The sequence below is a fragment of the Drosophila serrata genome, unplaced genomic scaffold (assembly GCF_035046125.1).
Source record: "Drosophila serrata isolate PLE 108 unplaced genomic scaffold, ASM3504612v1 contig_359, whole genome shotgun sequence".
Lineage (NCBI taxonomy): Eukaryota > Metazoa > Arthropoda > Insecta > Diptera > Drosophilidae > Drosophila > Drosophila serrata.
In genome coordinates this window covers 2149752-2174269 of record NW_028257257.1, presented here as the reverse complement: position 1 = coordinate 2174269, position 24518 = coordinate 2149752, and the positions used below count along the sequence as shown (strand labels likewise).

Below are 24518 nucleotides of genomic sequence, written 5' to 3'. Positions count from 1 at the left end.
GATATAAAAGCTAGTTAAGAAATATGGCAGCCCTGCGAGCTTATCGATACTATCGATTCGATAGCACCCGCCTATCGATGGCACCAGCTATCGACATATCGATTTAGCGATTTAATTAATCACTTTTACTGTTTACTTTTTTAATTAAACTGTGTTAATTAAATTAACAATAAAGGCAGCTATTAGTCCACTGCGACGCAGAAACGAAGCCGCGCCAGTCGTTGCGACGACTCCATTACCTAAATCGCCGTAGGAAAAAGCCACCAGGAAGTCCTATTCCCACAATCACAACAACAGCAACCTCAAGTAACAAGTGTGTGTGTGTGTCTGCGAGTGCATATGTTCGAATTTGTTCAAGCACGGTGAATAATTTACGGCTTGGCCTTCCCCCTGAGGAGCGACAAAAAATAAAACAACAAAGTCGCACGTTCACTCACTCCCACACACACACCAGCGTACGCACCTCGCACGCATACAGGCGCAGCCCCGATAACCTGCTCGTGTGTGTGTGTGAGGCAATCGCCTCGCAATCAAATCAGTGAAAACGAAAACAAAATCAGAAACAACAACAAACACAACAATAGAGGTGCCGTCAGCAGCTGCAGCGCCAAAAGTGAATAGGAATTGAGAAGATCTCGAAAGAAAGATGGGCCTCTTATTGTCCCGTCTGTGGCGGATGTTTGGAAACGAGGAGCACAAGCTGGTCATGGTGGGGCTGGACAATGCGGGCAAAACGACAATCCTATATCAGTTTCTCATGAACGAAGTGGTCCACACTAGCCCCACGATCGGCTCCAACGTTGAGGAAGTCGTCTGGCGCAACATCCACTTCCTGGTGTGGGATCTCGGCGGTCAGCAGAGCCTGCGCGCAGCCTGGAGCACTTATTATACGAACACAGAGCTGGTGATCATGGTCATAGACTCGACGGACAGGGAACGGCTGGCGGTGACGCGGGAGGAGCTTTACCGGATGCTGCAGCACGAGGATTTGAGCAAGGCTAGCTTGCTGGTGTACGCAAACAAGCAGGACCTCAAGGGATCGATGTCGGCGGCAGAGATATCGCGACAACTGGACCTCACCTCGATCAAGAAGCACCAGTGGCACATCCAGGCGTGCTGCGCGCTGACGGGCGAGGGCCTCTACCAGGGGCTGGAGTGGATCGTGCAGCGCATCAAAAACAAATGACACGCCACGCCAGATTAGTAGCTAATCAATTACCAACATAGCTAAGCCTGTCTAGAAAAGTAAACCAATTTTGATATAAACAAATTTTTAAGCGTTTCCAAATTGTTTTGAGATGATTACGATGATGATGATGATGAAGAGTTGTTGCCAAGCCAATTTTATTTAGTGTAAAATAACGACGATGATCCCCTCAATGAGATAATGATACGAAAATTGTACGTGTATATGGATAATGTCTAGGAGCTAAGCCAATTATTAATTAACTAACGATACTTCCAATAAAATTACAAAATAAACGTGTTTATTTCGCGTACCATCAACTTGAAATACAAATACAGCAATTGGACGTATTTTCTCTCCTCTGTGAGCATTGCCTGGTAATTGACACGGTTGGCTCGATGATTCGCTGATGTGTGAGATTGTTTTGTACTCTTCTATCGCCTAAAATAAATACATATGGTTGTGTAAAAGTTAGTGTATAAATTAAAGGCATCTACGCCTTGAACGGTCTAGGATTAGGTAAAAACGTTAGCATACTAAAATATATATAGCCACAAGAACAATTTGATCACAACGAAAATAAAAGCAAAATAAGGGGGAACGAGGGGAAGAAAGTCTAGGTGAGATTGCAGGAGCTGCTGCAGCTCTTCAGGGGCTTGCCCTGGCCCAGTGAAATAGTGTTCTCGGGCACTTCCTCCACATTGTTGGCGTCATGTTGTCGCTGTTGATAAAATACGATTAGCATTAGCTTCGGTATTGAAGAAATCTGTTAATTAGACACACCTTAAGTTCCGTGGCCAAGCAACGGAAGGCGTCCTCCACGTTCATGTTCTCCTTGGCAGAGGTCTCCATCACGAAGAGGATCTCAGGTATATATTGACACATCTGACGCGCCTCCTCAAAGTCCACCTCGCGCTGCTCCTCCAAATCGCACTTGTTGCCCACCAGAATGATCAGCACATTGGAGGCCGTATACCTGCGCACCTCCTCGATCCACTTTTGCAGGTTAGAGAAGGAAGACCGCTTTGTGATGTCATAAACTGCAAGAGAGAGCACGGCGGGTAGTATCAGTAAACAGTAAACACCCTCCGCGGCACCTCGCCACCGATAAGGAGCTGGCAGAGCTATTAAAATCAGTGCCAGGCGCTAATCACTTTAAAGCATGCAGCCCTTATCGGCGGGACCGACCAGGAGCCCCGCTGATAGCGACGCCGCTAGGCATTGACCGTGACAAATGGATGGGCGTATGCCCCGCGAAGATACCAACGCGACTCACCAATTAAGACCCCGTTGGCCGACCGATAGTAGCTCTGCGTAATGGTGCGAAATCTCTCCTGGCCAGCAGTGTCCCAGATTTGAAGCTAAGGAGGGGCAAAGAAAGCGAGATGAATCATGGGTCAGGAGAGTTCGAGAATCACCAGCAAACCTTGATTTGTTTGGCCTCCACTGCAATTGTCTTCATAGAGAAGTCCACGCCAATGGTGTTCCCGTGGCGCTCGATGTAGTTGCCCGTCTTGAATCTGTCCACGATGCAGGTCTTCCCCGTCCCGCAGTCGCCAATCAGGACGATCTTGAAGAGAAAGTCAAAGTGCTCCTCGCTGGGAAGCGCCATCAGAGTCTGTGGGTTGCGGGCCGTCATCTTCTGGTGGCCACCGATTCTGGATCTCTGAACTTGTTTGCTTCGTTCCAGCTACCCAGCTTGGCGAATTTCCTTAGCAAACGAGGAATAGTGTCTGGCAGTTGAATTGTAAGTTCATGGCAATTATTTATCAATTTACGTTGTTTGTTTTTTTTTATGAATCAGGTGGTGTTGTTGTTTTTTATAATTTTGTTTACCTAATATCGTTGTTCCGATCTGGTCACTCTGAATTCCGAAGCTGTTATTTAACATTTTACATCTATAAAACCCTTTTACACGTTTAAAGATACATGGGGTCGAATTCTATTGTAGAAAGTATAATGCCTATGTTGAAAGTAGAATTTATTAACAGATCCGCTCTCATCCATACAGAAAGTATTTTTTGATATTTTGGTTCTGGTCACTCACATATTTAAAATTTCGTTGTAAGAAACTGGTCTCCCCTAAAGCGGTATGAATACAACTTCTGTAAACCTTGAAGTGTTGGTAAATGACACACAGTTGGGCGGATATTTTTAAATATTAGAACATGTTGGGGTTTGTATTTACTCTGCATGTATATAAATCTAGAACTTGACTAAAATCTCCTTCAATTGCTTTCGCTCCAAATCGGGCACTTGACAGCCCTCTGAAGCATAGCCCACAGGCAGTAGAATGAGCAGTTTTTCATTTACAGGACGATTCAGTAGGGATCTTAGCGCGGGGCCACAATTTAAGGGAGTTGTGACCAAAGAAGACAGTCCTGCCGCCTGTAAGGCGCACAGAAGGATGCCTGCGGCAATGGAGGTGGATATCTCATTGTAGTAGTGCCTCTTCCTGCGTCCATCGTCCATTAAACCATACGTCTGCTTGAAGATCAGGATGAGATAGGGGGCATCTGTAAGGTATTCCTTCACATGATTGGTTTGCAGCGGTCGCAGATCTGTGACCCATTGCGGATGCATTCGCTGGTTGTAGTTGATCAGCTCCTCCTGCTCTACGATTTCTCGAATGGATTGCTTCAGCTCTTCGCTCTCCACCACGCAGAATGTCCAGGGCTCTGTGTGAGCACCACTTGGAGCAGTTCCCGCAGCTCGGATGCAATCCTCTATGACGCTAAGGTCTGGCTTTCGCTGGCTGCAAAAAGAACGAATGCTGCGACGTCCACGGATCAAGTTGTAGAAGATTTCAGCTCCATTCGGATTGAGATTCTGGCCGGGAATGAAGGGGACGTGAGGCCTCTCCTCGAGAGCAGGCTGTAGTTCATCAGTGTCCTCGGAATCTTCAACTAAAAATCATTCAAAATGAACAACAAATTATTTCAAATTTGCATTTCCATACAATTTTATTGTAATATACGGGAGAAACCAAATATTTTGAAAAACACTGTAAAGTTTATTTTTATGACTTCAAATTCCGAATAGATTGTGACTCATACCCTCCACAAGCTCTTTGTTGTCCAAAGTGTATCTATGGGAGCTTTCTTTACGCCTTGACAGCACAAACTTGAGGATCCCCAATAGGATCAACCCGATGAGGCAGGTGGGCCAATGTTTAATCAGCTTGGAGCTGCTGAAGAACGCTTCCATCTCCAAGCTTCTCTAAACCGTAACTGATTGTGGAGAAAGTGAAGCAGTCAGTCGCTCACACAGGCTTATCTGCGGCCCAAGTGGGTCAATGTCTATACTGATACGGATTCCAGTTCTCCCAGAGAGTGAGAGAAAGAGTGTAAGAGATAGTGATCCCCTCAGTTGTTGTGGCAGCAGTAGGGACAATGACTGCCCTTTATGTGGTTACAAATCCTCGAGGGCCCTGGCTTTGCCGGAGGAGCAGGTGTATTCTTGGGTGGTTTGTATGGATGATGCTGCATCTTTAACTGATTGAGTTGCTCCTTCACTGCATTCTTCTGGGGTCCAGCCTTCAAATGAACCAACTGCCTCTTGTGGACCTCCCTTAGGATTTCAATGATCCGCCACTTGGCATCGAAGTATATAAAATCCGGCGCAGCGGTGAGCTCCGTGCGGATCATATCGCAAAGCATTTGCACTTGCTTAAAATTTTGATACTTTGCTACTAACGGATTATCTCTTTTATCTTCTGGAGCAGGTTCTTTGCGTTCCTCCGAGACGCAGCAGGGACAGGACTTGTTATCCGGGCCACTAGCTCCCACTTGAGATTCCGAAGGAGCCTTGGAACCCGGTTTCATGGGTTTTTGTTGGCCGACAGCGGCAGAGTATGGAGGATGGGCAATCATGAATTTTTCTTGCTCCTCAGCAGCAAAGGATTCCGCAACGGATTGCTGTGGTCTAAAATTTATATCCTGATCGACATGGAACTGTGGAGCCGGAACAGTATACCCCTTTTGAGACGTTTCCGAAGGATGTTTGATACTGGAATTCATTGGTGCTTGTTGCACCACAGGAGTTACAGATTCAACAACTGATTTCATGGATTCCTTTGGCTGCGAAGTTGTAGCCGACTTGGAATACCCAAATTGTGAGAGTCGACACTCCGATGGACAGGGTGAGTTCTCCAATCGAAAGGGGCAGGTCAGATCGGTGGTTTTTAAATCCTGCTCGTCTCCGTAGTGTGAGGATGTGAGCGACATCTTGGAGTCCCGACTGCAAGCGGCGACATCATTGGAACGTTCCTCCGCCGAAGGCGAGAAGGTGACGCTTGGCATTTGCTTCTCCTGATCGCTGATCTTACTCGACTTAGACTTGTTTTTGACATCCTTCTTAAAGGTGCGCCTAAGCATTTCTTTGGGAGAGCAGCATATGTTACCGGGAAAAGCGGCCAGGGGGAAGCCCGTAAAGTGGTTCAGCCTATGGTTCGGCATATCAGAAGCTGGATTTTGTACATTTGGTGGGTTCTGCGAACTGGTACCAGTCTCTCCATGGGATTGATTGAATTCCATGTATAGATATGGCACCAGAAAGAGGAACTCGTTGTAGTAGCGAAACGTGGGCGTAGGTAGCTCCTCTTTGTTCCGGCGGGCGGTGTCAATTATCCTGAACTGCTGCTCGAACTCATAGCGCAGATTCTCGATATAAGATCGCAGCTCGAAGCCGGTCTTGCCGGGAATAGATCTAGCCATGTCATTGAAACAATCCTCAGCGAAGTCCTTGTTGCCATAATAGGAGTGCCTTGGATTGTAGAGATTCTCGTGCTTGTAGTAGAGCCGGATCAGTTTCCTCACATCAAACTCCTCCAGGGAGGTGTGGAATCCCTCCTCCCGCTTTGGTCTCATCTTCTTAATTCTTTTGCCGATTAAAGAGTAGAGGAAACCCTTGATCTTTCGTGATATATCATGAGCGGGCTTAGCGACGCCTACTCTCTGGTTCCCGCTGGGGCTGGGTGTCGGTGACTGATTCTGGAAGTTCATAGTTAAACGCCTGGAGGAGGATTGCCTGTGTCTTGGCAATCCTTACGTCCTCTGCAACCTGGCGCTTTGGCGGCGTCGTCTTCGCGGCGTCCTCTTCTGTCGAGCGAATCAAGTTCATCAAGGGCAACAGCATTATTTATTGTTTGGCGAAATTTTGTGGCATTATTTAGGAAATAATAAAGTGAATGAGTTACCTGAGAAAGAATACTATGAAATGACGTGTTACACAAAGCACAACGGCAACATATTTACAATATTTTCAAATCAAACTGGAAGAACGCTCAAGTGTGGTATTTTATCATACTGTTCCGAGCTATCAGCTGTTTTGCGCCCATTGGCGCATTCCAACACTGTCCCAGCGAAAGAGCGTGAGAGAGAGAGAGCGCGCGAGAGAAAGAGAAACACTAAAACAAAAATAAGTTCCGTAACAAAAATTATAAATAAAAAATAAGGAAGTGAGCGTTTAACGTCGGCCGCCAAAAAAAATCCAAGGCAGCGCTCCAAAAACTGACAGCATTTTCGGGTTACATCTCAACAGTAAATTTGAAATCAGATCGGAAAAATCAGAGTCAGAATAGTGCAATTGGAACAGCAGCGGTGTGCGGGGGTGTTAATTAGCGGAAGACGGCAATTTATTGAACGCGAAAAAAGACAGACAGCACGAATCAAAACTCCCATTGGACACGAAAGCGAAATTAAAGTGCCGCTGAATGGTGTGCAACCGAACGATAGTGCGAAAAGTGCAATAAATCAATGTGGCAGAGGAGGAAGAGGCAGAGCGACGGAAGCGGTGACCACAACAAAGAGAGGAAGACTTAACGGGAAACTCGTAACAAAGAGGCGGCGCTGCGGGTTCTACTTCGCGTATCACTAATTTCCTAGTTTAATTGCTCGCAAAATGGACGAGGTCTTCAGCCTGCACATGGAGAAACTGGATGTCTACGATGGCAAGTATTTAAAAAAAATTCCACTTGTAAATCCATGAAAATATAGAATAAACAAAGGGACTTAGGGGGAAAGAAGTCTGATTAGAAATAGGTGGAGTTTGTAGGCACGATAAAAATGATAAGATTTTAAAAAGAATTCGTATACGAATGTTTGATATAAATACTCAATTCATTGTAAGCTATATGAAGCCACAAATTCTTTTATAGGCAAGAAGAATTAATAAGCTAGAAATCTAGGCCTTTACCTTATGCTGAAGAAGTTAAAAATATAACCAGAAAAATGGCACATTTATCTAGCTGACCCATATAGATTTATTAACATTAATTGATCGTTATGGGGCAATCATAAACTTACTATTTAACTTATAGTTAGGGTTAAAACTAAGCATATTCGTATTATGCCCGGGAAATCCGCTTAAAACATACATGACGTTAGTAAACTTATAAGGAATCAAAACGGAAAAGGCCTTAAAAACAGGTGAATAGTATAAAGTAGATCAAAAGCAGCTCCTCATTAGTCATTGTCATCGGGATCCGGTCCGGCAAGTATCTCCTCAATGATGCGGTGGCCGTCCTCCGTCTTCTCGCCTTGGATGATTAAATCCCGGAGTGTCGATATATGCTTCTCGCCCTGCTCGATTTGGACCTTAAGGGTGTCGTTTTCGCGTCGCAGGTCGTCTATTCGCTTCTTCCGCTCCTCGGCCGATTTCTTTGTTTTCTCGCGTGTGCGTTGCACGGCCTGTTTAGAAATTAATAATAAATCAATATAGTGTGTGGCTATTTTTGGGGCACTTCTGGGGGCCCAGCAACATTTTGAAACATGTTTCTACATCTTTTTTCTATCTCTCTCTTCTGTTTCGTTCTGGCAACCAAAATAACATACATACCTCATTGTTTTTCTGTCTTTTCCGTTGGTACTCTGGATCATTGACGGCTGGACTCATTGGGGCACTATCGCTATCTCGCTTGCTGGTGGACGCGCCGCTTGCAGTTCTCTTCTTGGCCGGCATCCTGTCCGTGATAATCCTGATTTGTATTTAAAGTTTATTTTTTTTACTAGCAAAATGCAGCAACGATGTGTTGTTGTGAAATTACAAAACAGCTGTTCGACCGCCAGGCAGTGTTGGTTAACGCGCCACACACACCCAGCAAACAATCACACTGCGGTATTACTAAATTAAACATGAAAACAAATACTACAAATAATTTGCAACCCGATCAATAGCTCTGGAATAATATTATTAAACACCTTTCAACCTGTCAACCCCACAACCCGACAAATTTTTCGTTTGCTCAATTGTAGCATTACGTTATTTTTATTATTTATCAACTGTTTATACAATTTGTTTGTAAAGACTGATTTCCTGTATGTAGCTGTAGTTGCAATCTGAAATTAAACTAAATGAAATGTAATACGTAATAGTCAATAAATGTTTTGAATAAGCAAGAGTTCAAATTTTCATCGTGTTTTCCATAACCAAAAGCACAACAAGCATTTCGGGCAGCTGAAAAGACCTGCCAGCGCTTCACAACACTAGATCTGTGATTTTTTTGCAACCGGCTTAATTTTTTGCCTTTAAATCCAAGCAAAATGTCTTCGCCTGCCCCCAAATCGCCGGAGCTGTCGGACAAGAGCAAGAAATACGACAGACAAATCAGGTAACGTGGTTTCGGTGAAGGAAGCTGACATTTCACTAATGTGTGCCTTTTAGACTGTGGGGCGAACATGGACAGACGCTTCTGGAGGCGGCCACTGTTTGTTTGGTGAATGTCACGGCCGTGGGCTGTGAAACAGTCAAAGGATTGGTACTTCCTGGAATTGGTGGCTTCACGGTGGCCGACGGTAGCACCGTCAAGGAGGAGGACCTGGGCAACAAGTGGGTAACCTCTATACAACCAGATCAGAAAACAACCATGTAATGATTTGATCTTCTGCAGTTTCTTCCTGGATCAAACCTATTTGGGCAAATCCAAGGCTCTGGCTTGCATGCAGCTCCTCCAGGAACTCAATCCCGACGTCAACGGCGACTATGTGGAGGAGAGTGCTGACTTTATACTGGCCAATCGTCCCAACTTCTTCGACAGCTTCGATTTGGTCATTGCCTCCAATCTGAACGAGCTGACTTTGCTCCTCCTCGCCGATCGTTTGTGGGAGGCCAATGTACCACTTCTCTACTGCCGCTCACTGGGCATGCTGGGCACCATACGCCTGCAGATACGGGAACACTGCATCGTGGAGGCGCATCCAGATAACAGACAGTTTGATCTGCGTCTAGAGCATCCATTTGACGCTCTTCGTGAACATCTCGATGGCACAGAGGTGACCGGCAAGGTGCCCTGGCTGCTGGTGCTACACAAGTACCTCACTGCCTGGAAAAAGCAGCAAACTAATGGGACTCAAACGCCGCGTACTTACAAGGAAAAGAACCAGCTGCGCGACTCTATCAGGGGCGAAATGAAGGCGGATGAGGAGAACTATGAGGAGGCCATCAAGGCGGTGAATACGGCTTTCGGTGCAGGACAGGTTCCCACAGGCCTGAAAGCCATTTTCGAAGATGATGCCTGTGAGCAGCTGAACAAAAAGGTTGTCTTTACTTAAATCCCAATTTCGCCTACAAAATCTCACCAATTCGATTTCCCTCTTAGAGCAACACCTTCTGGATCATGGCCAAGGCTCTGAAGCACTTTGTGGTGCACGAAAACCAGGGATATCTGCCTCTGCCTGGCGTTCTACCAGATATGACCGCCAACACTGACTCGTACATTGCCTTGCAACATATCTACCGACAGCAGGCGCTGCAGGATGCCGATCAGGTGTACCATAAGTGCCAGGACTACCTCAAGCAGCTGTCTTTACCCGCCGATAGCATTGATGAGCGAAGTGTGCGTCTGCTTTGCCGAGAGGCTGCTGGCTTGGCAGTCATACGAGGCACCCGAATTGCCGAGGAGTACGAGAAGAGCTGTCGCTTGCTGCCACTGGGTGAGTGTCTTTCAATGTCGCAGAGCCTTGTACCCATTCCAAGACATTAATTTCCATTTCATTCCAGTTGAGGACAACGAGCTGCAGGGCAACCTCACGGCCTACAACTTTGCACTGCGCGCATATGAGCGTTTTCTCAGCGAATGCGGTAACATTCCCGGCGAGTGCACCGTTGAGCAGGACATTGGACGCTTAAAGAGTATCGCCGCCAAGATGCTGGGCGATTTGGGAATGCATGCGACCATTAGCGACGACGTCCTGCACGAGATCTGTCGCTACGGCGGTGCGGAGTTGCATGCAGTGTCTGCCCTAATTGGTAATACTGGTGGAATTTACTTGTGGCCTTTAGTTAACTTTCCATTAATTCTTTCCAGGTGGCTGTGCTGCCCAGGAGGTGATCAAGGTCATTACCAAGCAATACAAGCCCATTGATAATACCTTTATATACAATGCCATTACCACTGAAAGTGTCACATTGAAGCTATAAATGAATTGTGTCTTAACATCATTCCTATTATATTTTATTTAATTTTCTTGCTTTCAACTGGTGTCCCGTAATTATTACGGTAGAACCTTCCAAATAAGATGACGAAGGGCACCAAATAGACGAAATTCACAAAGAGAAAACCAGTGTCGACTGCGCAGCCCCGTGCTATAGCTTGTCCTAACCACAGCAGACCAACGGCGAACTGTATCAGCTGGAGGACGGTCAAGTAGCGCTTCCACCACAAGAATTTCTGGAAGCGAGGACCCAGCGCACTCATCGCATAGTAGCTGTACATAATGATGTGCACGAGGGAGTTTATTGTGCCTAGCACATATGCTGTGCAGAGATAAAATAGGATAAAGATATGTAAAGGAAGTGAAACTCTTTAAAGGCGAAGAGAGACTCACATGAGCCCGTTGGCAACCACTTGACGGTAATCCAGCACATGACGAACATGGAGCTATGATGGTACACATGCAGGAAGCTCAGTTGCCTCCACTTGTGCCGCAAAATGAAGAAGGCCGTGTCGGCGAATTCGAGTATTTTCGAGATGTAGAACCACCAAAAGGCCGCGGCAATCTGTTTTACAAAGGGGGATACGACCCTCTCAATTTGATTCTGTCAGCCGGCCTGCGGGCCATGAATAGTTCGTTCTTTTTTGTTTTTAACCCAATACCCTTGCAGAGAGCATGATTGACCGTAGACTTGCCTACATTTTCGATTAACTAGAAGCTTTAACCTTTAAACTGAACATTTTGAAGTTAATAATTATCTTTTAATGAGGAATTGTTATGGCCAGCAACCGAGCTTCTTAATCTTGATGCCAACTTTAAGGTAAACTATATGAAACTAGATCTTACTAAATCTTATTCCATTCATGAATCACTTCTCTGATAGGGTATTTAGGCTTCGGTTTGCCAAAAGTTCCCTTAACCATATCTCCTTTTCCTCTTTTTTTTTTGTTGCCACCAACTTACACGCATTTCATGTGGGCTATAGCTCACCCGACATGGCTGACAGGCGAAGCTATAGTCGAGGGCCCGCGATGCTGTGAAGAGCTCCACCCAGATGTGGGCATTGAGCAGGACCATGGCCAAGCTGTGGCAGAACAATGGCACTCGCAGCTGCAGCGGCTTGTACCTGTGGGTGTCCAGCAGTGTGGGCGTTTTGTGACGGATGGATGGATGGTATGACCTCACCTGGCAGCCCATTTGGGACCAAAGAGCACCATCAGCAGGTAGAGGGCGAGTATGGCGGCGACATTCCAAGGTGATTGTACCAATGGCCACGTGCGCGTCCGCTCGTCGGCCAGGTCCTCGAACGGATACCGATAGCTGCCAATTGTGGTTTCGTTGCCATGGTGCGCCATTGAAGAATCTCCGGATAAGACTGACTAAGGCGGCACTCGGACTGGCGACTCATATATACGCTTCTTGGCCCTGATAGCTCCGCTGATGCGTTGATGGCTTTTTCCCCCATTTAATTAAATGTCGTCGTTGGAGCATGAACGTTGATGCAGGTCGGGGTTTGCCTCTTAAATTTTCACTTAAGGCCCTATCATTGCTTCTTAAATTGTGGTCAAAGTCAAGATTTTATTTGTTGTCGTCTAAAACTAGTTTTAATGGTAATCGTTGCAGGGTAAATTTAGTCGGAAGTTCATCTAATATGAGGTAAGGCAATTTTGTATTAATCTTAAATTTAGGTTTTAATTTAAATAATATCGAACGACATTATTGTATAGCTGCGATAATGTACATTTAATATGCATCAGTGAAAGTGTCCCTCTCCCTCTCACCCTTTCTCTTTAACTCTATCAATGTCTACCCCTCTCTGTGTATCTCTAGAGATAGGTCTCTCTCTCTATTGCTCCCTGCCTAACATATCTCTCGCTCTCACTTTCTCTGTTCTCTTTACTCGGCGACTATAAATACAGGCACAGAGGTCGCGCGCGCCTCAGTCTGTCCGTGGCGTACCTGGTGTTAACATCTATTGTGATAGTGGCGGTGATAGTGATTGGCCTTCGACCACAAAAATATCAACTAATCAATTTATCTGGATAGTCTAATGGAAATGCCTAATTGAAGTCGCCGATAGTATAGCAACACACTGGCTGGCACTAAGCTATACTGCGGTAAGTCTTAACCATGACAATTATATCAATTATTATATATAGATGCCAGACGAGGGATCAGGCCTAGATCATTTCTCAAATTAGAGAAATGTGTTGTGTTACAAAAGTTGCATGTCATTGTTTATTAGTGTTCAAAGTTAGTAACTGATCATAAATACTTACTGGTCATATTTACTTACTGACCATAGTTACTTACTGGTCATAGTTAATTACTGGTCATAGATACTTACTGTCCGGAGTTACTTACTGCTCATAGTTAATTACTGAGTATATTTACTTAATGTTCATTGATACTTACTGTTAGTAAAGGCAGTGACTTTATAATAACTTATGGAAATAATTTTTATAACTTTCTCATTTTATCCCCGTGTTCATTTTTTTCAACTTTAACGATTCACTGAAATTTCAAATGCAGGCAACAATATCCTTTTGTTGTCGATTTCGCATTTATTTCAACTCCATTGGAATCTTGATTAAGCAGATGCATTCATTTTTCGATTGCCTCTTAATCAATGAAGCGTTAAATATAGTTACACACGTATATATCTTTTGTGGCATCGTACCATCAATATTGAAAAGTGCAATTGCCATTGCAGGAGCAGGAGCAGGAGCAGGAGCAGCAGGAATAACAAGGAAAACAATTGGAAAGCACAATAAAGTGTGCAACGTGAGAGAGGTCTGCCAATGGTGATGGTGATGGTGATGGGGATGGCTGAAGGTGAGGGAGTAAAGGAAGCGAAACCTGAAAGCCAAAAACGAAAAACAAACTTTTCACTAAGACGTTGCTAGAGAGTGTAGCAGTCTCCAAAAATATACACTACCAAGACGGAGTGTAAAGAAAGCTTCCGTTTAGAATTACTTTAAAAAGAAATACAAAAAGTTATATAAACATACAATTAAAAATATTATTTATTTTCTTCAAACTTACAGATAAATCTCATAAACTTTTATGAGAAAATTACGCTTTATTTAATAGTTAAAGTTTGGCCTTTCGCGACTTTAATGTTAAGCTTTATAATATGGAATTGTGAACTATAAAAAAATATACAAAATTACGACAATTTTCTCTACTCATATTAGTAGGTTAAAAAGGTTAATCGACTAAGTGCAAAGTGAATAACTTCATGTTAATAGCTTAATTATAGAGAGATAGTTATAATTACTATTTTTTAGGTTATTATAACTCTGAGTATTAAATTTGACTACCATTTTTGGCTTAAAATAATGATTTGTTTTATCATATTTCATTCCGTAAAAATGTAGAGTATTTCCATTACGATTTTAACTTAAAACTCCGACATCAGTTGTTCGCCCTTGGCGCTGTTAGATGTTTGCGCTTTTCGCTGGCTTTTTGGCCCTTTCATGTCTCCGGCTTCGACTCCATTTTCTATTATTGTTTTCTTTATTTGTATTACAGTACGTGTTTGCACCTAAGGCACTTTGTGCTGTTGCTGCTGCTGCTCCTGCTGCTGTTTACATTTCGGATGCCATAGGAGCAGCTGCGTCCAAAGGGTTGAACATCGCACAGACTTCTCCACTTCCGCCAATGGATGTTTGCATTATTATTATTTTGTAAGCCATGTTCCAGGGCACCCGTTAAGCGCAATTGTATTGCCCAGTTGACCGCAGAAGTTGGACCCCCCATTTGATGGGCTCAATCATGGGGTTTTCGGGAGTGCTTTCTCTCCCTGCCGCTCCGAATCAAGCGTCAATTTTCATTAAAATAATGTCACAATTTAGCCTCGAAATGGGTTCTATTCAGGGTCCCCGGTCCCCTCTGTGTGGTTAACCGCCTGGCTTTGCCCCATCATTGGTGGAGCTGGGCTGCACATGTCCTGCGGCTACGCATGTCCTGTGTGCCAGTTTCCTCCACTTACGCATTTCCTCTCCCATATACTCCTGTATCCGCGTGCTTACGTATGCGTATAATTAAGTTAGTGTAATTGTCATAATCAGGCCTTACACTATCTATAGGTATTGTTGATCTAGGGATGGGAATTATTTTTTTTTTAAAAGATTGGGAGATTTTAAAAGAATTAAAACGGTACCCAAAATAAAATACAAAATATATTTTGGATACGAAATTTACTTGAATTTTTGTATAACATAATTTAATTGAATTTAAGTTCAATAAATGTTTTCTTCTGGCGATATAATAATATTTTTAAGCACCTCAAAAGAGTGAAACCACATTTTAAAGGAATCCTATTACAATTATTTAATTCTAAACCTATCAAAATAATATCCTATATAAATTTCCACCCATCTCGATAACTAATACCTTTACCATTACAGTTTTTGGTGCCCTGGCGAATTGTAAATAGAGCTGTTGGCCAATGGCAAATATATTTGATAGATGGATGTCCGGATGCCTAACTGATGTTATTTCGTCGTGGTCCCTCCATTTGGCATTTCTGAATACCGATGCATTCAACCGTTCACAGGGCACTGAATAATTTAGTTTTGTGGAGAAGGAAGAGTATGGGGTTTGAGAGGGAGAAATTTGAGTTGAAAAGGGCGTTTTTGGGCTATGGGGTGTTAGTTCACTGTGCTGACATTGTCGCCCCGAGTGGATCACGTGGTTTATTAAATAGATTACGGTTTTGTGCCGCACAACTTCATGCTGCACATTGTACTAGACAAATGTTGAAAGTCCCTCTCTAAAACACTGGGGGAAATACTAAGCAACTGCAATTTAAAATGAATTTTTATTCGGATATGCTAAGGGAATACATTTTTTATTAAGATAAACTCTGCCCAAGAGTATGCACAAACATTTTAAAAAGCCAAGAAGCAGTTTTGCAATTGTATCATTATTTCTCAATATTTTAAATTGATCTTAATGGCGAACCGAATTATATATAATATATATAATTAGGTAATCTTATACCCTCAAGAAAGGTTGAAATGTTTTCATACTTTAAATCAATGTTTAACGCTATTTTTATAAGTTAATTGGACATATCAAACTGAAAAAAATAAATGCATAACTAAGTCAAAAACGCACTAATTTCAATTCCGAAAGCATTTCTGTGTTAGTTCTTTTTAGGTGAATAAATCTGCATACTGCGTATAAAATATTTAAAAATTGAAATTTTTGTCAATTTTTTTTTGGCAAATTTGATAATGTTACCCCTTATAAAATTTTGGAAAAATTAAAAAAAATGTTTTTCTTAGAAACATGATTAGATCGATTCGGCTGTTAATGCTGATCAAGAATATATACGGTTTATAGGGTCGGAAATGACTCCTTCACTGTTTTTCAAGCTTCTGACTAAAATTACAGTACCTTGGAGGGTTATTTAATGCTAAGTAATAAAATTTAATATTTTAAATTGAGTTTTAATTATTAAACATAGTTTAATATTTTTTCTGTACATTTTACTTTATTTTTCCCATTTTTTCAGTGCCCTATGTCAACGCCGGACCACTGTCAGTTTGCTCCATTGTCAGCAGCAGTCGCATGCATGACGAATTCATGGCGGTTCATTGCCGTTTTATCATCTTTGACCCCTCGCTGGACCCTCGCATGCATGCACATACATAACTGCGGTTCAGGGGGGCAGAGTTGAAGGGTTGAATACAAAAACATACATGCAATATGCAAAACTTTGTTCAGCGGGCGATAAGAAATGCATTGACAATTTGATATGACTGAAAAAAATGTGCGGGGAAATAAAAACACAAAGCCAGAGTTGAAAAATTCGTATCTTTTATACACCTTTTTTGCAAGCCTTAAATTTCTTGTTTAAACATAGAATATATTATAAAAATCAATTTACATAGCAGTTTCGGTTTGATCAAATATGTATTTATTTGCCTAGCCAGGGGTAACCAGTGGTAATATCAAAAATCTAATGACAGCCTCTCAATAACCACAATTTCGATTTGCAATGAAATTGCAGTCTTTTCGATATTTATGCAATAAACAGTTATAATGCTGCTCCATAACTTGGCAGACAAATGGACGGCAGGACTGGAATACAGAAAATGAATATCATTCTCCTTGCTGAGATTGCTGCACCCAAAGGAATGGATGGACACATTGCTACCGCATCATTATATCAATATTCTTGTGTATTGACAGCGGCGAGCAATTGATGTCAGTGACAAAAGGGGAAATATCATCAAGCAAGTCAAGCTGCCATCGAGAATGGTGCTTTCTTTTCCTCCCTCCTCCAGTTTTTCCTGGCGTTTTCTTTGCAGTTTCACTCAAAGAAATTTGATCAGAAACATATATTAAAAAATATTATAATATACAATCTCCTATTATTAATTTATATTTAATAGATTTTCTTATAAATTCTTAAAATATTATATATACTTGGAGTCTATAACATTTTCTCCATGTTTCGCTTTCCCTTGTTATTGTGATTTTCTTGTTGCTATTTTGCGGGGGATTATTGAATGCGAATGACCTGACCCAATGGCATCTCCTTGGGCTTCCTCCTCCGACAAGCCATTGATGCTGTTGTCCTCTCGATGTCCATCCACTGTCGACTCGAATCGCTTTTTGTGTTTACTCGCATTTCCTGCACATTTCCGGCTCAATGGGAATGTGGCAAACTGTGTTCTGCCCCTGCTCCCTGAAGCTTGCCGAGGCATGAGAAATTGTGGCCATGATTGGTAGAATACCTTCGGTTTTGGTCTACAGGTTTAATTTTGATTGAGGTACAATTGCTATTGTTCGATTTTTCCCTAAGAAGTTATAGAAGGTATTTAAATATTCTATTTTATATAGTCACAGAATGGAATCCCTTACAAAATACATTGTTCCATTCTTTGCTCTGCACATAAAATGCATCAAAAGAAAGCCATCACTTCTCTTATGTGAGTCATTTGTCTCTTTGCGTCTTCTTTTTCCCTGCTGGCAGGTGCAACATACTTTACCTGTCCCGTCTTTACCTTCTGGTTGGCCATCACCCATACGCCACGTTGTCGCATCGCCTGGATACGCGTTATTTACAAAACATTTGTCATGGCTTTGGCTCGCTTAGATCGGAAGTGGAATCCTGGAGGAGAGGGAAACAGGATGTGAAGCGGATGAGGATAATGCCATCTGCTTGGGTGACTGAGTATCGAATGCATTTTGGGGGGAGGCAACCTCAGGGCAAACCGGGAATGGAGTGAAATTAATGGTTTGCCACTTTGTCATCACGGTTTGAAAGTCAATTTGGCATTAGATTGGTTGGTTTTTGGGGAGTTGACTGCGTTTCTGAAATGATCGGGATATATTTGTTTCTATTTGAAAAGGAGAGAAAGTGAGCAAGATACAGTGGAGAGTTCTTTGATATGCCTTTCGGGTAACTTAAGGTTTGTAAATTAAAATCAAAGACAGATTGCCAACTTACATTGCATAGTTTGACTTATAATAAATAATATATAATAATATATAAATACAAGGTGATGGCATTAAAATGTTGCTTCTAATTAAATTTTTAGCAGTAATTATTATTATTATTATTATTTAAAGTTTTACATTTTCCTCTATTTTTAACAATCGTTTTTATGACATTATATGATATAGTAGTCGGATTTTCATAAAATTTATTTCATTACTGTATATCAAATTTGATAAAAATCTGTTGAAAACTGGAAAAGTTATAATATTTTTTCTTAAACTTTCCGATCGTTCCTATGGCAATTATATATGTATATATATAGTCCACCGATTCCCCATGCTCCGACTGATATACTAGTAAAATTATATAGAAGAATAACTCCATAGTTTTGTTCAAATGGCCTTGCTCTTAAATTTGTTCTAAAACACATCACGCCCATGTTTATGATTCCCAACTGGTTCTAACATCCCCGGAACGAAGTGACTTTTACCAGCCAAGTCTCGGATACGTGTTGTGTTACAAAAGTTTCAAGTCATTCTTTACTAGTGTTCAAAGTTAGATGCTGATCATACATACTTACTGGTCATAGATACTTACCGATCAGTGTTACTTACTGATCATAGTTACTTAATTAAATAGCTCGCTGTTTCTCTCGGACTCTCCCTCTCTCTCTCTATGCCAATAGCTCTGTGTTAATCTCTAGAGGCAACTGCTTCTCTCCCACGCACTCACACTCACATGCTCTTCTCTTCTCTTTCCTCGGGGACTATAAATAGAGGCGCTGAGGTCGCGCGCGCCTCAGTCTGTCCTAGGGGTACCTAGTGTTAACATCGATAGTGATAGTGCAAGTGATGACCCTTCGAGACCAAAAAGATGACTTGGCCAATGCAATGGATTTGGATGACCAGGAAGAAGCTCACTTAGATGAAGTCACCCAATCTTGGACACTACACTGGAAGGAAGTAAGCGACTGACGAAAGAGCTCTACTGCGGCAAGCCTTAACCATGACATTTTTATTATTTATGAAAAAGCTGTTGGTGGGATCAGACCAAGGTCTAGACTTTATATTTCAATAAATTTCCTTATTACTGGTCATAGATACTTACTGTTCAGAGTTAGTTACTGCTCATACTTAATTACTGCTCATAGTTAATTACTGACTTAGTGTTCATTGATACTTACTGGTCATTGATACTTACATTACTGATCATAGTTTTATAAATCGTCCGATTGTTTCTATGTCAGCTATATATGTTTATATATAGTCCACCGATTCGTAGTGCTCCGACTTATATACTAGCAAAAGTATATAGAAGAATAATTCCATAGTTTTATTCAAATAGCTTGCTCTTAAATTTGTTCCAAAACAAATCTCGCACATCTGTGAATATGATTCCCAACTGGTCTTAACATCCCCGGAACGAAGTGACTTCTACCGTCCAAGTCTTAGAAATGTGTTGTGTTACAAAAGTTGCAAGTCATTGTTTATTAGTGTTTAAAGTTAGTAACTGATCATACATACTCACCAGTCATAGATATCATACTTACTGATCATATATACCTACTGTTCATTGATACTTACTGCTCAGAGTTACCTAATGTTCATTGATACTTACTGATCATAGTAATAACTGATCATACTTACTTACTGGTCATAGATTCTTACTGATCATAGTTACTTAATGTTCATTGATTCTTACTGATCCTAGTTAACAACTGATCATACTTACTTACTGATCATAGTTAATTGCTGATCATACATACTTAATGGTCATAGATACTTACTGATCATAGTTACTTGCTGGTCATAGATACTTACTCACCACAGTGTATTACTGATCATAGATAATTACTGATCATAGTGACTTACTGATCATAGTTATTTAATGTTCATAGTTACTTAATATATTCGATTTCTTATAAAAACCCAGAACCCAGAATATTTACACTTGCATAAGTAAAGTTGATTAACTGAATGGCATTTGAACTGAAACTCACCCATCGAGAATTAATTCACTTCTTTAGCTAAAATAAATGCTTATCCAATAAACCATTTGTTTAATTTCCACAACCCCAACGCAACTTTACCATCTCGTCTTGAAGCTTTTCATTACTTTAAGCCAAACTAAGTTAGTACAAGAGCCCTGGATTCCCCCCCTCTCTAGTTCTTGCCTTTACCCCTGCGTCAAATTAATTAAATTGAGCCAAGAAAATGTACAAACACGTACATGTATTAGTGGGTATGAAACACAAGGCAGCTTTGGCCGCAATTTTTAATTGCATTTTAATGACTTTATTCCGCTGAAATATGCCGGCACACAGAAAGCCCATTAAACTGATTAATCTCAGCCATTGACACCTCGAGGCTCTAATTAAAGTGGCTCGAGCCAAAAAGGATACGTTTCGATTCATAACTCGACAGCAAACGATATAAGCCCCAGAAAAATGGAGGAAAAAAAAGGAAATGCAACTTTCTATTGAGCTGGCTGTCTGTCAAAAAAGGAAATCGGAGGGGATATACTATATATATAGTGGAAAAAGCAATGGCAAGAGAAGCATGTGGCATGTGGCATGAACAAAAAGTAAGTCCGACAATTGGCAGTTTCGGAAAATAACTTTGTTGCCGCCGCTGTTGCTGCTGCTGCTGCCAGTAGTGGCCCAAAATAGCCGACACAGCATATATAACTAATACTCCCAGTTGGCAGCCTGACCACAGACCAGCCATCCGGCCAAATATCTAACCGAAAAAACCACCCCAATAGAATCACCCAAAAACCCGACACAACCAACCGATGGACAATAAAACAAATCGAATAGAACTTCATTTTCTTCTACATTTTATTTTATTTTTTTCCGTTCACTCGCTTTTCTTCTCGTTTTTCACGGATTTTCCGGGCCAAGGGAGAAGGCGAGACGTGTTCGGTTTTGTGTTGTCGCTTGTGCTGTGTGAAAATGGCCATAAAATGTGCAGAGGGGGGGAAATCAGTGTTTAATTAAGTTATAAAAATGTTTTGGTCATTTAAGTCCGCGACCAAAAGAATTTGCGGCTTCGAGTCGATGAGAACAAATGGCATGGAAACTAAGCCGGGGATTAGGCTAAATAATCAGGATTTTCTTGAGGCTCAAAGGAAATTAATTTAAAGGAAAGATATGCAAACTTGTGTTTAAGAAGTTTTAAATTATTTTAGACAAGGTTTAATTCAAAGGAAATGTAGGTTAAGCTACAAATATATAAAGAAAAAGTAAAGGGTTCTCTTATTTTTAAACCCATAAAATGTTTTAAAATTATTATTATACTTTTAGGTTTCTTTTGGCAGATTATTTTGGGTTACCTTTTAGTTTACTTTAAAAATATATAATATATAAAAATATATAATCTTTTCTTCACCTGGTCTTTAAATATTTTTTGCAGGACCTAAACATAGTCTCAAATGACTTAACTAAAACTAGGAGACATATTTTCAGGACACATTCCAGGTCATAAAGAAAAAAACGTGCAGAAAAAAGTGTTGCATTTTTTCCAAACGGCTCTCAAAAATTGCTTACCACCAGCGCAGCAGGCATTCTTTGCATCTGCATTCTTTTTCCATCGTTTTTTCTTTCCCTGCCAGTTTTCTTTATTATTATGGAAAGGAATATTTATGAGCGTTTATGTTTGCCCTCGATTTTTGTGAAAGAAATTGGAGGTATATTGATCTAAGAGGAATATAAGAAAATATTCTTTTCTCTCTTATAAACAAGAAATAAAATCTAGGGAGCTAGTTTGAAAAGTATTATTAATAAATCAATATTAACCTTTTACAAATTTTATTTCGCTGGAGAAAAAAGATTTTTTGGTAATATTTAAAATGTACTATAAGGATTTAATGTTTTTTATAAAATATATATATTTTTACTGGGTATTGAAATGGTCTTCAAGTCATTTCCTTTTGTTTTCTATACATGAAACTCGTATGAGCTGCAGCAGCTTACTTATTCTGCAACTTCTTCATCCGTTTCCTTATGCGAATGTGCATGCTTAAGCTGCTTTTCCACGCACACATATACACAAGCCCAACCTAAGAGGAAAAGTGCAATGGGGGGGAAGGGGGGAAAACTAAGGGAAAAAGTGGGGAAAACAACACATTGAGCTGAGCTTAACGGCTGGCGCATAAGTTTCAAAGTCAGCATGGAAGGTCCGAGTCTCAGTTCGACTGTCTTGCAACTTTTGCAGCGTCGTCGTCTTTTGGCTTAAAATAGTTGTAGACACTTAAAGAAATAATGAAGAAATATAGAATATAAGCATTTAAATAAAAATGGTTTAAATATAATTTAAAAAAATTATTTAACATTGGATTACAGTGGCATATCGTTCGTGTTACTTAAATAATATGTAAATCATTTTTACTAAAGTTGTGCTACATTTTCCACATAAAATATATTATGTACCTAATTATCACTATCTTGTAAACTAATTGCCTTAACTTTATATAATTTATTTTCTGTGTAACTCTTGGGAATAGGATTTAGGAGGAGGGTGGGGAAAATTTATCTGGGCACGTCGTCTGTGTATTTCAAATGCAATTCATTGTGCTCCTTTCTGTCTTTCTCCCCGAGTGTTTGTGTGTGTGTGAGTGTGTTGCTTTATGTCCAGTCTGTTGTGTTTGTGTTACCAAAATCCCAGTCCGAGTGGCTGAGAAATACCCAGCTTGGGACGCTGCGTTTGCACTTTGGGAAACTCTTTTAAACGCCTCTCGAATACACGCATGTTATGCTGCAATTTCAACAAGGCCATTGTCCTGGTCTCTGTGCTCGTAAATCTTTTGCTTTATCCTTATAGCTCACAATATTCACCATCTGCATTCTTGAATTTATTTCAGACATTTGCTTAATTTATTTTGCTGGTAAAAATTGGAGATACAAATAATAGCAGTGTTTCAGCAGAGTCATTTTTTAAGATGTATAAATATAAATAATTTTTGTTCACATTTCAAATTTAAATATACTAAAAAACTTATATTTGAAGCCTTAAATATTATTCTGTACTTTGTATCTTTAAGCTCAACTTGATCATAACAACCGCCAAGATGCTGAGTAAAGGCAATTTCAACTTTGTTTTTACCCACTTAAACTTTCGCATTCACTGGCTTTACTGGCTTAACTTTTTCATAAATTTAATTTTGAAACCCCGAACTTCGGTTAAGGACTTGCGCCTCGCCAAGGATGCGATGCAAATGAGTTGCAGGTTCAATCGCGGGATGCGTAATTACGATGGGCATGCGAAGTGTTTGATTGAGCGAGATTGGCCCAGATGATGGTAATCGAATTTCAATGGAATTATACTGCAACGATGATGCCGATTATCCTCATGATTATGATGTTGCGGTCGAGTTTCGCCTGTGGATAAGGACATCCTTGTCGTCTTCTTGGCCAATTTGAGAGGGGTCAGAGGTGTGCAGCTAATTGGTTTGCTGTTTGAAAATTAATTCAAGCCTAATTATTGGCTAACAGGCACACAATAAACGCAATTATAATTACGCAACAGCAGCTGCGGCAGCAACAAAAGCAGCAATTAGGCATGCATAATGCATATATATTTGCATTTTGCAGCTTCGTCACTGTCATAAACAACAATTGCCATGTTTCTATTTTGTTGGTTGTTTACTCTTCTTTTTTTATGTTGATTGTGGTGTTTGTTTTTTGGTGCTTTTGGCTTAATTAATCTGTCAACAGTTTTTTGTGGGGAGTTGGCCTGGCGTTTAAATGGCGTAAATATGAGTTCGTTTTTGCAATTTAGTTGTGTCATCAATGCATTTGGCATGAACTCAAAGCTTAAACAGTTTGAATAAAAATTATTGAATTATATTTACTAGTGTGTTTGTATGTATATCTATTAGGATTTATTGAGGTGGAAACAGCATCTTTCGTATAACTTAAACTCAAACGCATGGAGTTCTGTGATAATCGTCTTTAGGAAACTTAATCAATGTTTGTTAAATGGTCTGCTGTTTTATATCTATTATTTTTAATAATAAAAAATTCATTTGTTTTAATAAAATATATATTTCTTAACATATAGCTGAATTGGGAACTAATAGTAAAGGTTAGGAGAAATTGCAGACTCTAGAACGAGTGTATAAATTGTTATTATTAAAACCAAGCCTTCAAAATGATATATAAAAATTTTTAACAATTTAAATTAAATATTCCAGTCATTAAAATAGTTATTTAACAATTTCTTGACTTCATTTTAAAGCCATATTTGACAATAAATCATATTTAAATAAGCAAAATCTTACTTCCTGTTTGAGGAATTTGCATAAATTACAACTATTCCTTTTGACAACTTTAAGATAGTTGAAATGTTTGCTTCCATAAACCTGCTCTGTACATTTAAGCTAATAAACATCAAAGTTTATGCAACAATTCTTTTGAATTCCACCTGTCAAGTGCACCTGCACA

The 24518-nt window shown here is 40.7% G+C and overlaps 8 protein-coding genes and 1 long non-coding RNA gene across 10 annotated transcripts; 3 read left to right on the top strand and 6 right to left on the bottom strand.

Annotated features, from left to right (window-relative positions):
- The first annotated feature begins 51 nt into the window (after positions 1 to 51).
- On the top strand, positions 52 to 1486 carry Arl5 (ADP-ribosylation factor-like 5). The gene has a single exon (XM_020954022.2). The coding sequence runs from the start codon at positions 647 to 649 to the stop codon at positions 1184 to 1186; it is 540 nt and encodes a 179-aa protein (XP_020809681.1). The 5' UTR covers positions 52 to 646; the 3' UTR covers positions 1187 to 1486.
- On the bottom strand, positions 1471 to 3143 carry Rab19 (RAS oncogene family member Rab19). 2 transcript variants are annotated; one of them, XM_020954021.2, is made up of 5 exons: positions 3023 to 3143; positions 2613 to 2919; positions 2463 to 2547; positions 1970 to 2226; positions 1471 to 1907 (listed from the first exon to the last, which is right to left on the bottom strand). In XM_020954021.2, exons 2-5 carry the CDS (start codon positions 2823 to 2825, stop codon positions 1803 to 1805), a joined length of 660 nt encoding a protein of 219 aa, XP_020809680.2. In that variant the 5' UTR covers positions 2826 to 2919; positions 3023 to 3143; the 3' UTR covers positions 1471 to 1802. The 2 variants fall into 2 exon arrangements, with proteins under 2 accessions (XP_020809680.2, XP_020809679.2); XM_020954020.2 differs by lacking the exon at positions 3023 to 3143 and having other exon boundaries at positions 2613 to 3016.
- Positions 3144 to 3337: 194 nt separating this feature from the next.
- On the bottom strand, positions 3338 to 4393 carry Iyd (Iodotyrosine deiodinase). Its single transcript, XM_086838799.1, has 2 exons — positions 4243 to 4393; positions 3338 to 4092 (listed from the first exon to the last, which is right to left on the bottom strand). The coding sequence occupies exons 1-2, from the start codon at positions 4391 to 4393 to the stop codon at positions 3392 to 3394; spliced, it is 852 nt and encodes a 283-aa protein (XP_086694925.1). The 3' UTR covers positions 3338 to 3391.
- Positions 4124 to 6489, bottom strand: LOC110185196 (Iodotyrosine deiodinase). Its single transcript, XM_086838646.1, has one exon. The coding sequence runs from the start codon at positions 6187 to 6189 to the stop codon at positions 4552 to 4554; it is 1638 nt and encodes a 545-aa protein (XP_086694772.1). The 5' UTR covers positions 6190 to 6489; the 3' UTR covers positions 4124 to 4551.
- A 69-nt stretch (positions 6490 to 6558) lies between these two features.
- Positions 6559 to 8592, top strand: LOC110185277 (uncharacterized). Its single transcript, XM_020954024.2, has 2 exons — positions 6559 to 7136; positions 8128 to 8592. Exons 1-2 carry the CDS (start codon positions 7088 to 7090, stop codon positions 8175 to 8177), a joined length of 99 nt encoding a protein of 32 aa, XP_020809683.1. The 5' UTR covers positions 6559 to 7087; the 3' UTR covers positions 8178 to 8592.
- Positions 7425 to 8423, bottom strand: Irbp18 (Inverted repeat binding protein 18 kDa). The gene is made up of 2 exons (XM_020954023.2): positions 8024 to 8423; positions 7425 to 7875 (listed from the first exon to the last, which is right to left on the bottom strand). The coding sequence occupies exons 1-2, from the start codon at positions 8144 to 8146 to the stop codon at positions 7651 to 7653; spliced, it is 348 nt and encodes a 115-aa protein (XP_020809682.1). The 5' UTR covers positions 8147 to 8423; the 3' UTR covers positions 7425 to 7650.
- Positions 8593 to 8607: 15 nt separating the features above from the next.
- APP-BP1 (Nedd8-activating enzyme E1 regulatory subunit APP-BP1) lies at positions 8608 to 10624 on the top strand. Its single transcript, XM_020954018.2, has 6 exons — positions 8608 to 8795; positions 8849 to 9013; positions 9075 to 9720; positions 9783 to 10116; positions 10184 to 10432; positions 10491 to 10624. Exons 1-6 carry the CDS (start codon positions 8728 to 8730, stop codon positions 10601 to 10603), a joined length of 1575 nt encoding a protein of 524 aa, XP_020809677.2. The 5' UTR covers positions 8608 to 8727; the 3' UTR covers positions 10604 to 10624.
- Positions 10609 to 11972, bottom strand: Elo68beta (Elongase 68beta). Its single transcript, XM_020953920.2, has 4 exons — positions 11803 to 11972; positions 11581 to 11743; positions 11011 to 11182; positions 10609 to 10939 (listed from the first exon to the last, which is right to left on the bottom strand). Exons 1-4 carry the CDS (start codon positions 11970 to 11972, stop codon positions 10638 to 10640), a joined length of 807 nt encoding a protein of 268 aa, XP_020809579.2. The 3' UTR covers positions 10609 to 10637.
- Positions 11973 to 16988: 5016 nt separating this feature from the next.
- On the bottom strand, positions 16989 to 17977 carry LOC110185258 (uncharacterized). The gene is made up of 3 exons (XR_002319748.2): positions 17851 to 17977; positions 17497 to 17746; positions 16989 to 17432 (listed from the first exon to the last, which is right to left on the bottom strand). It is a non-coding gene; the product is annotated as an uncharacterized LOC110185258 (long non-coding RNA).
- Between the last annotated feature and the right edge of the window lie 6541 nt (positions 17978 to 24518).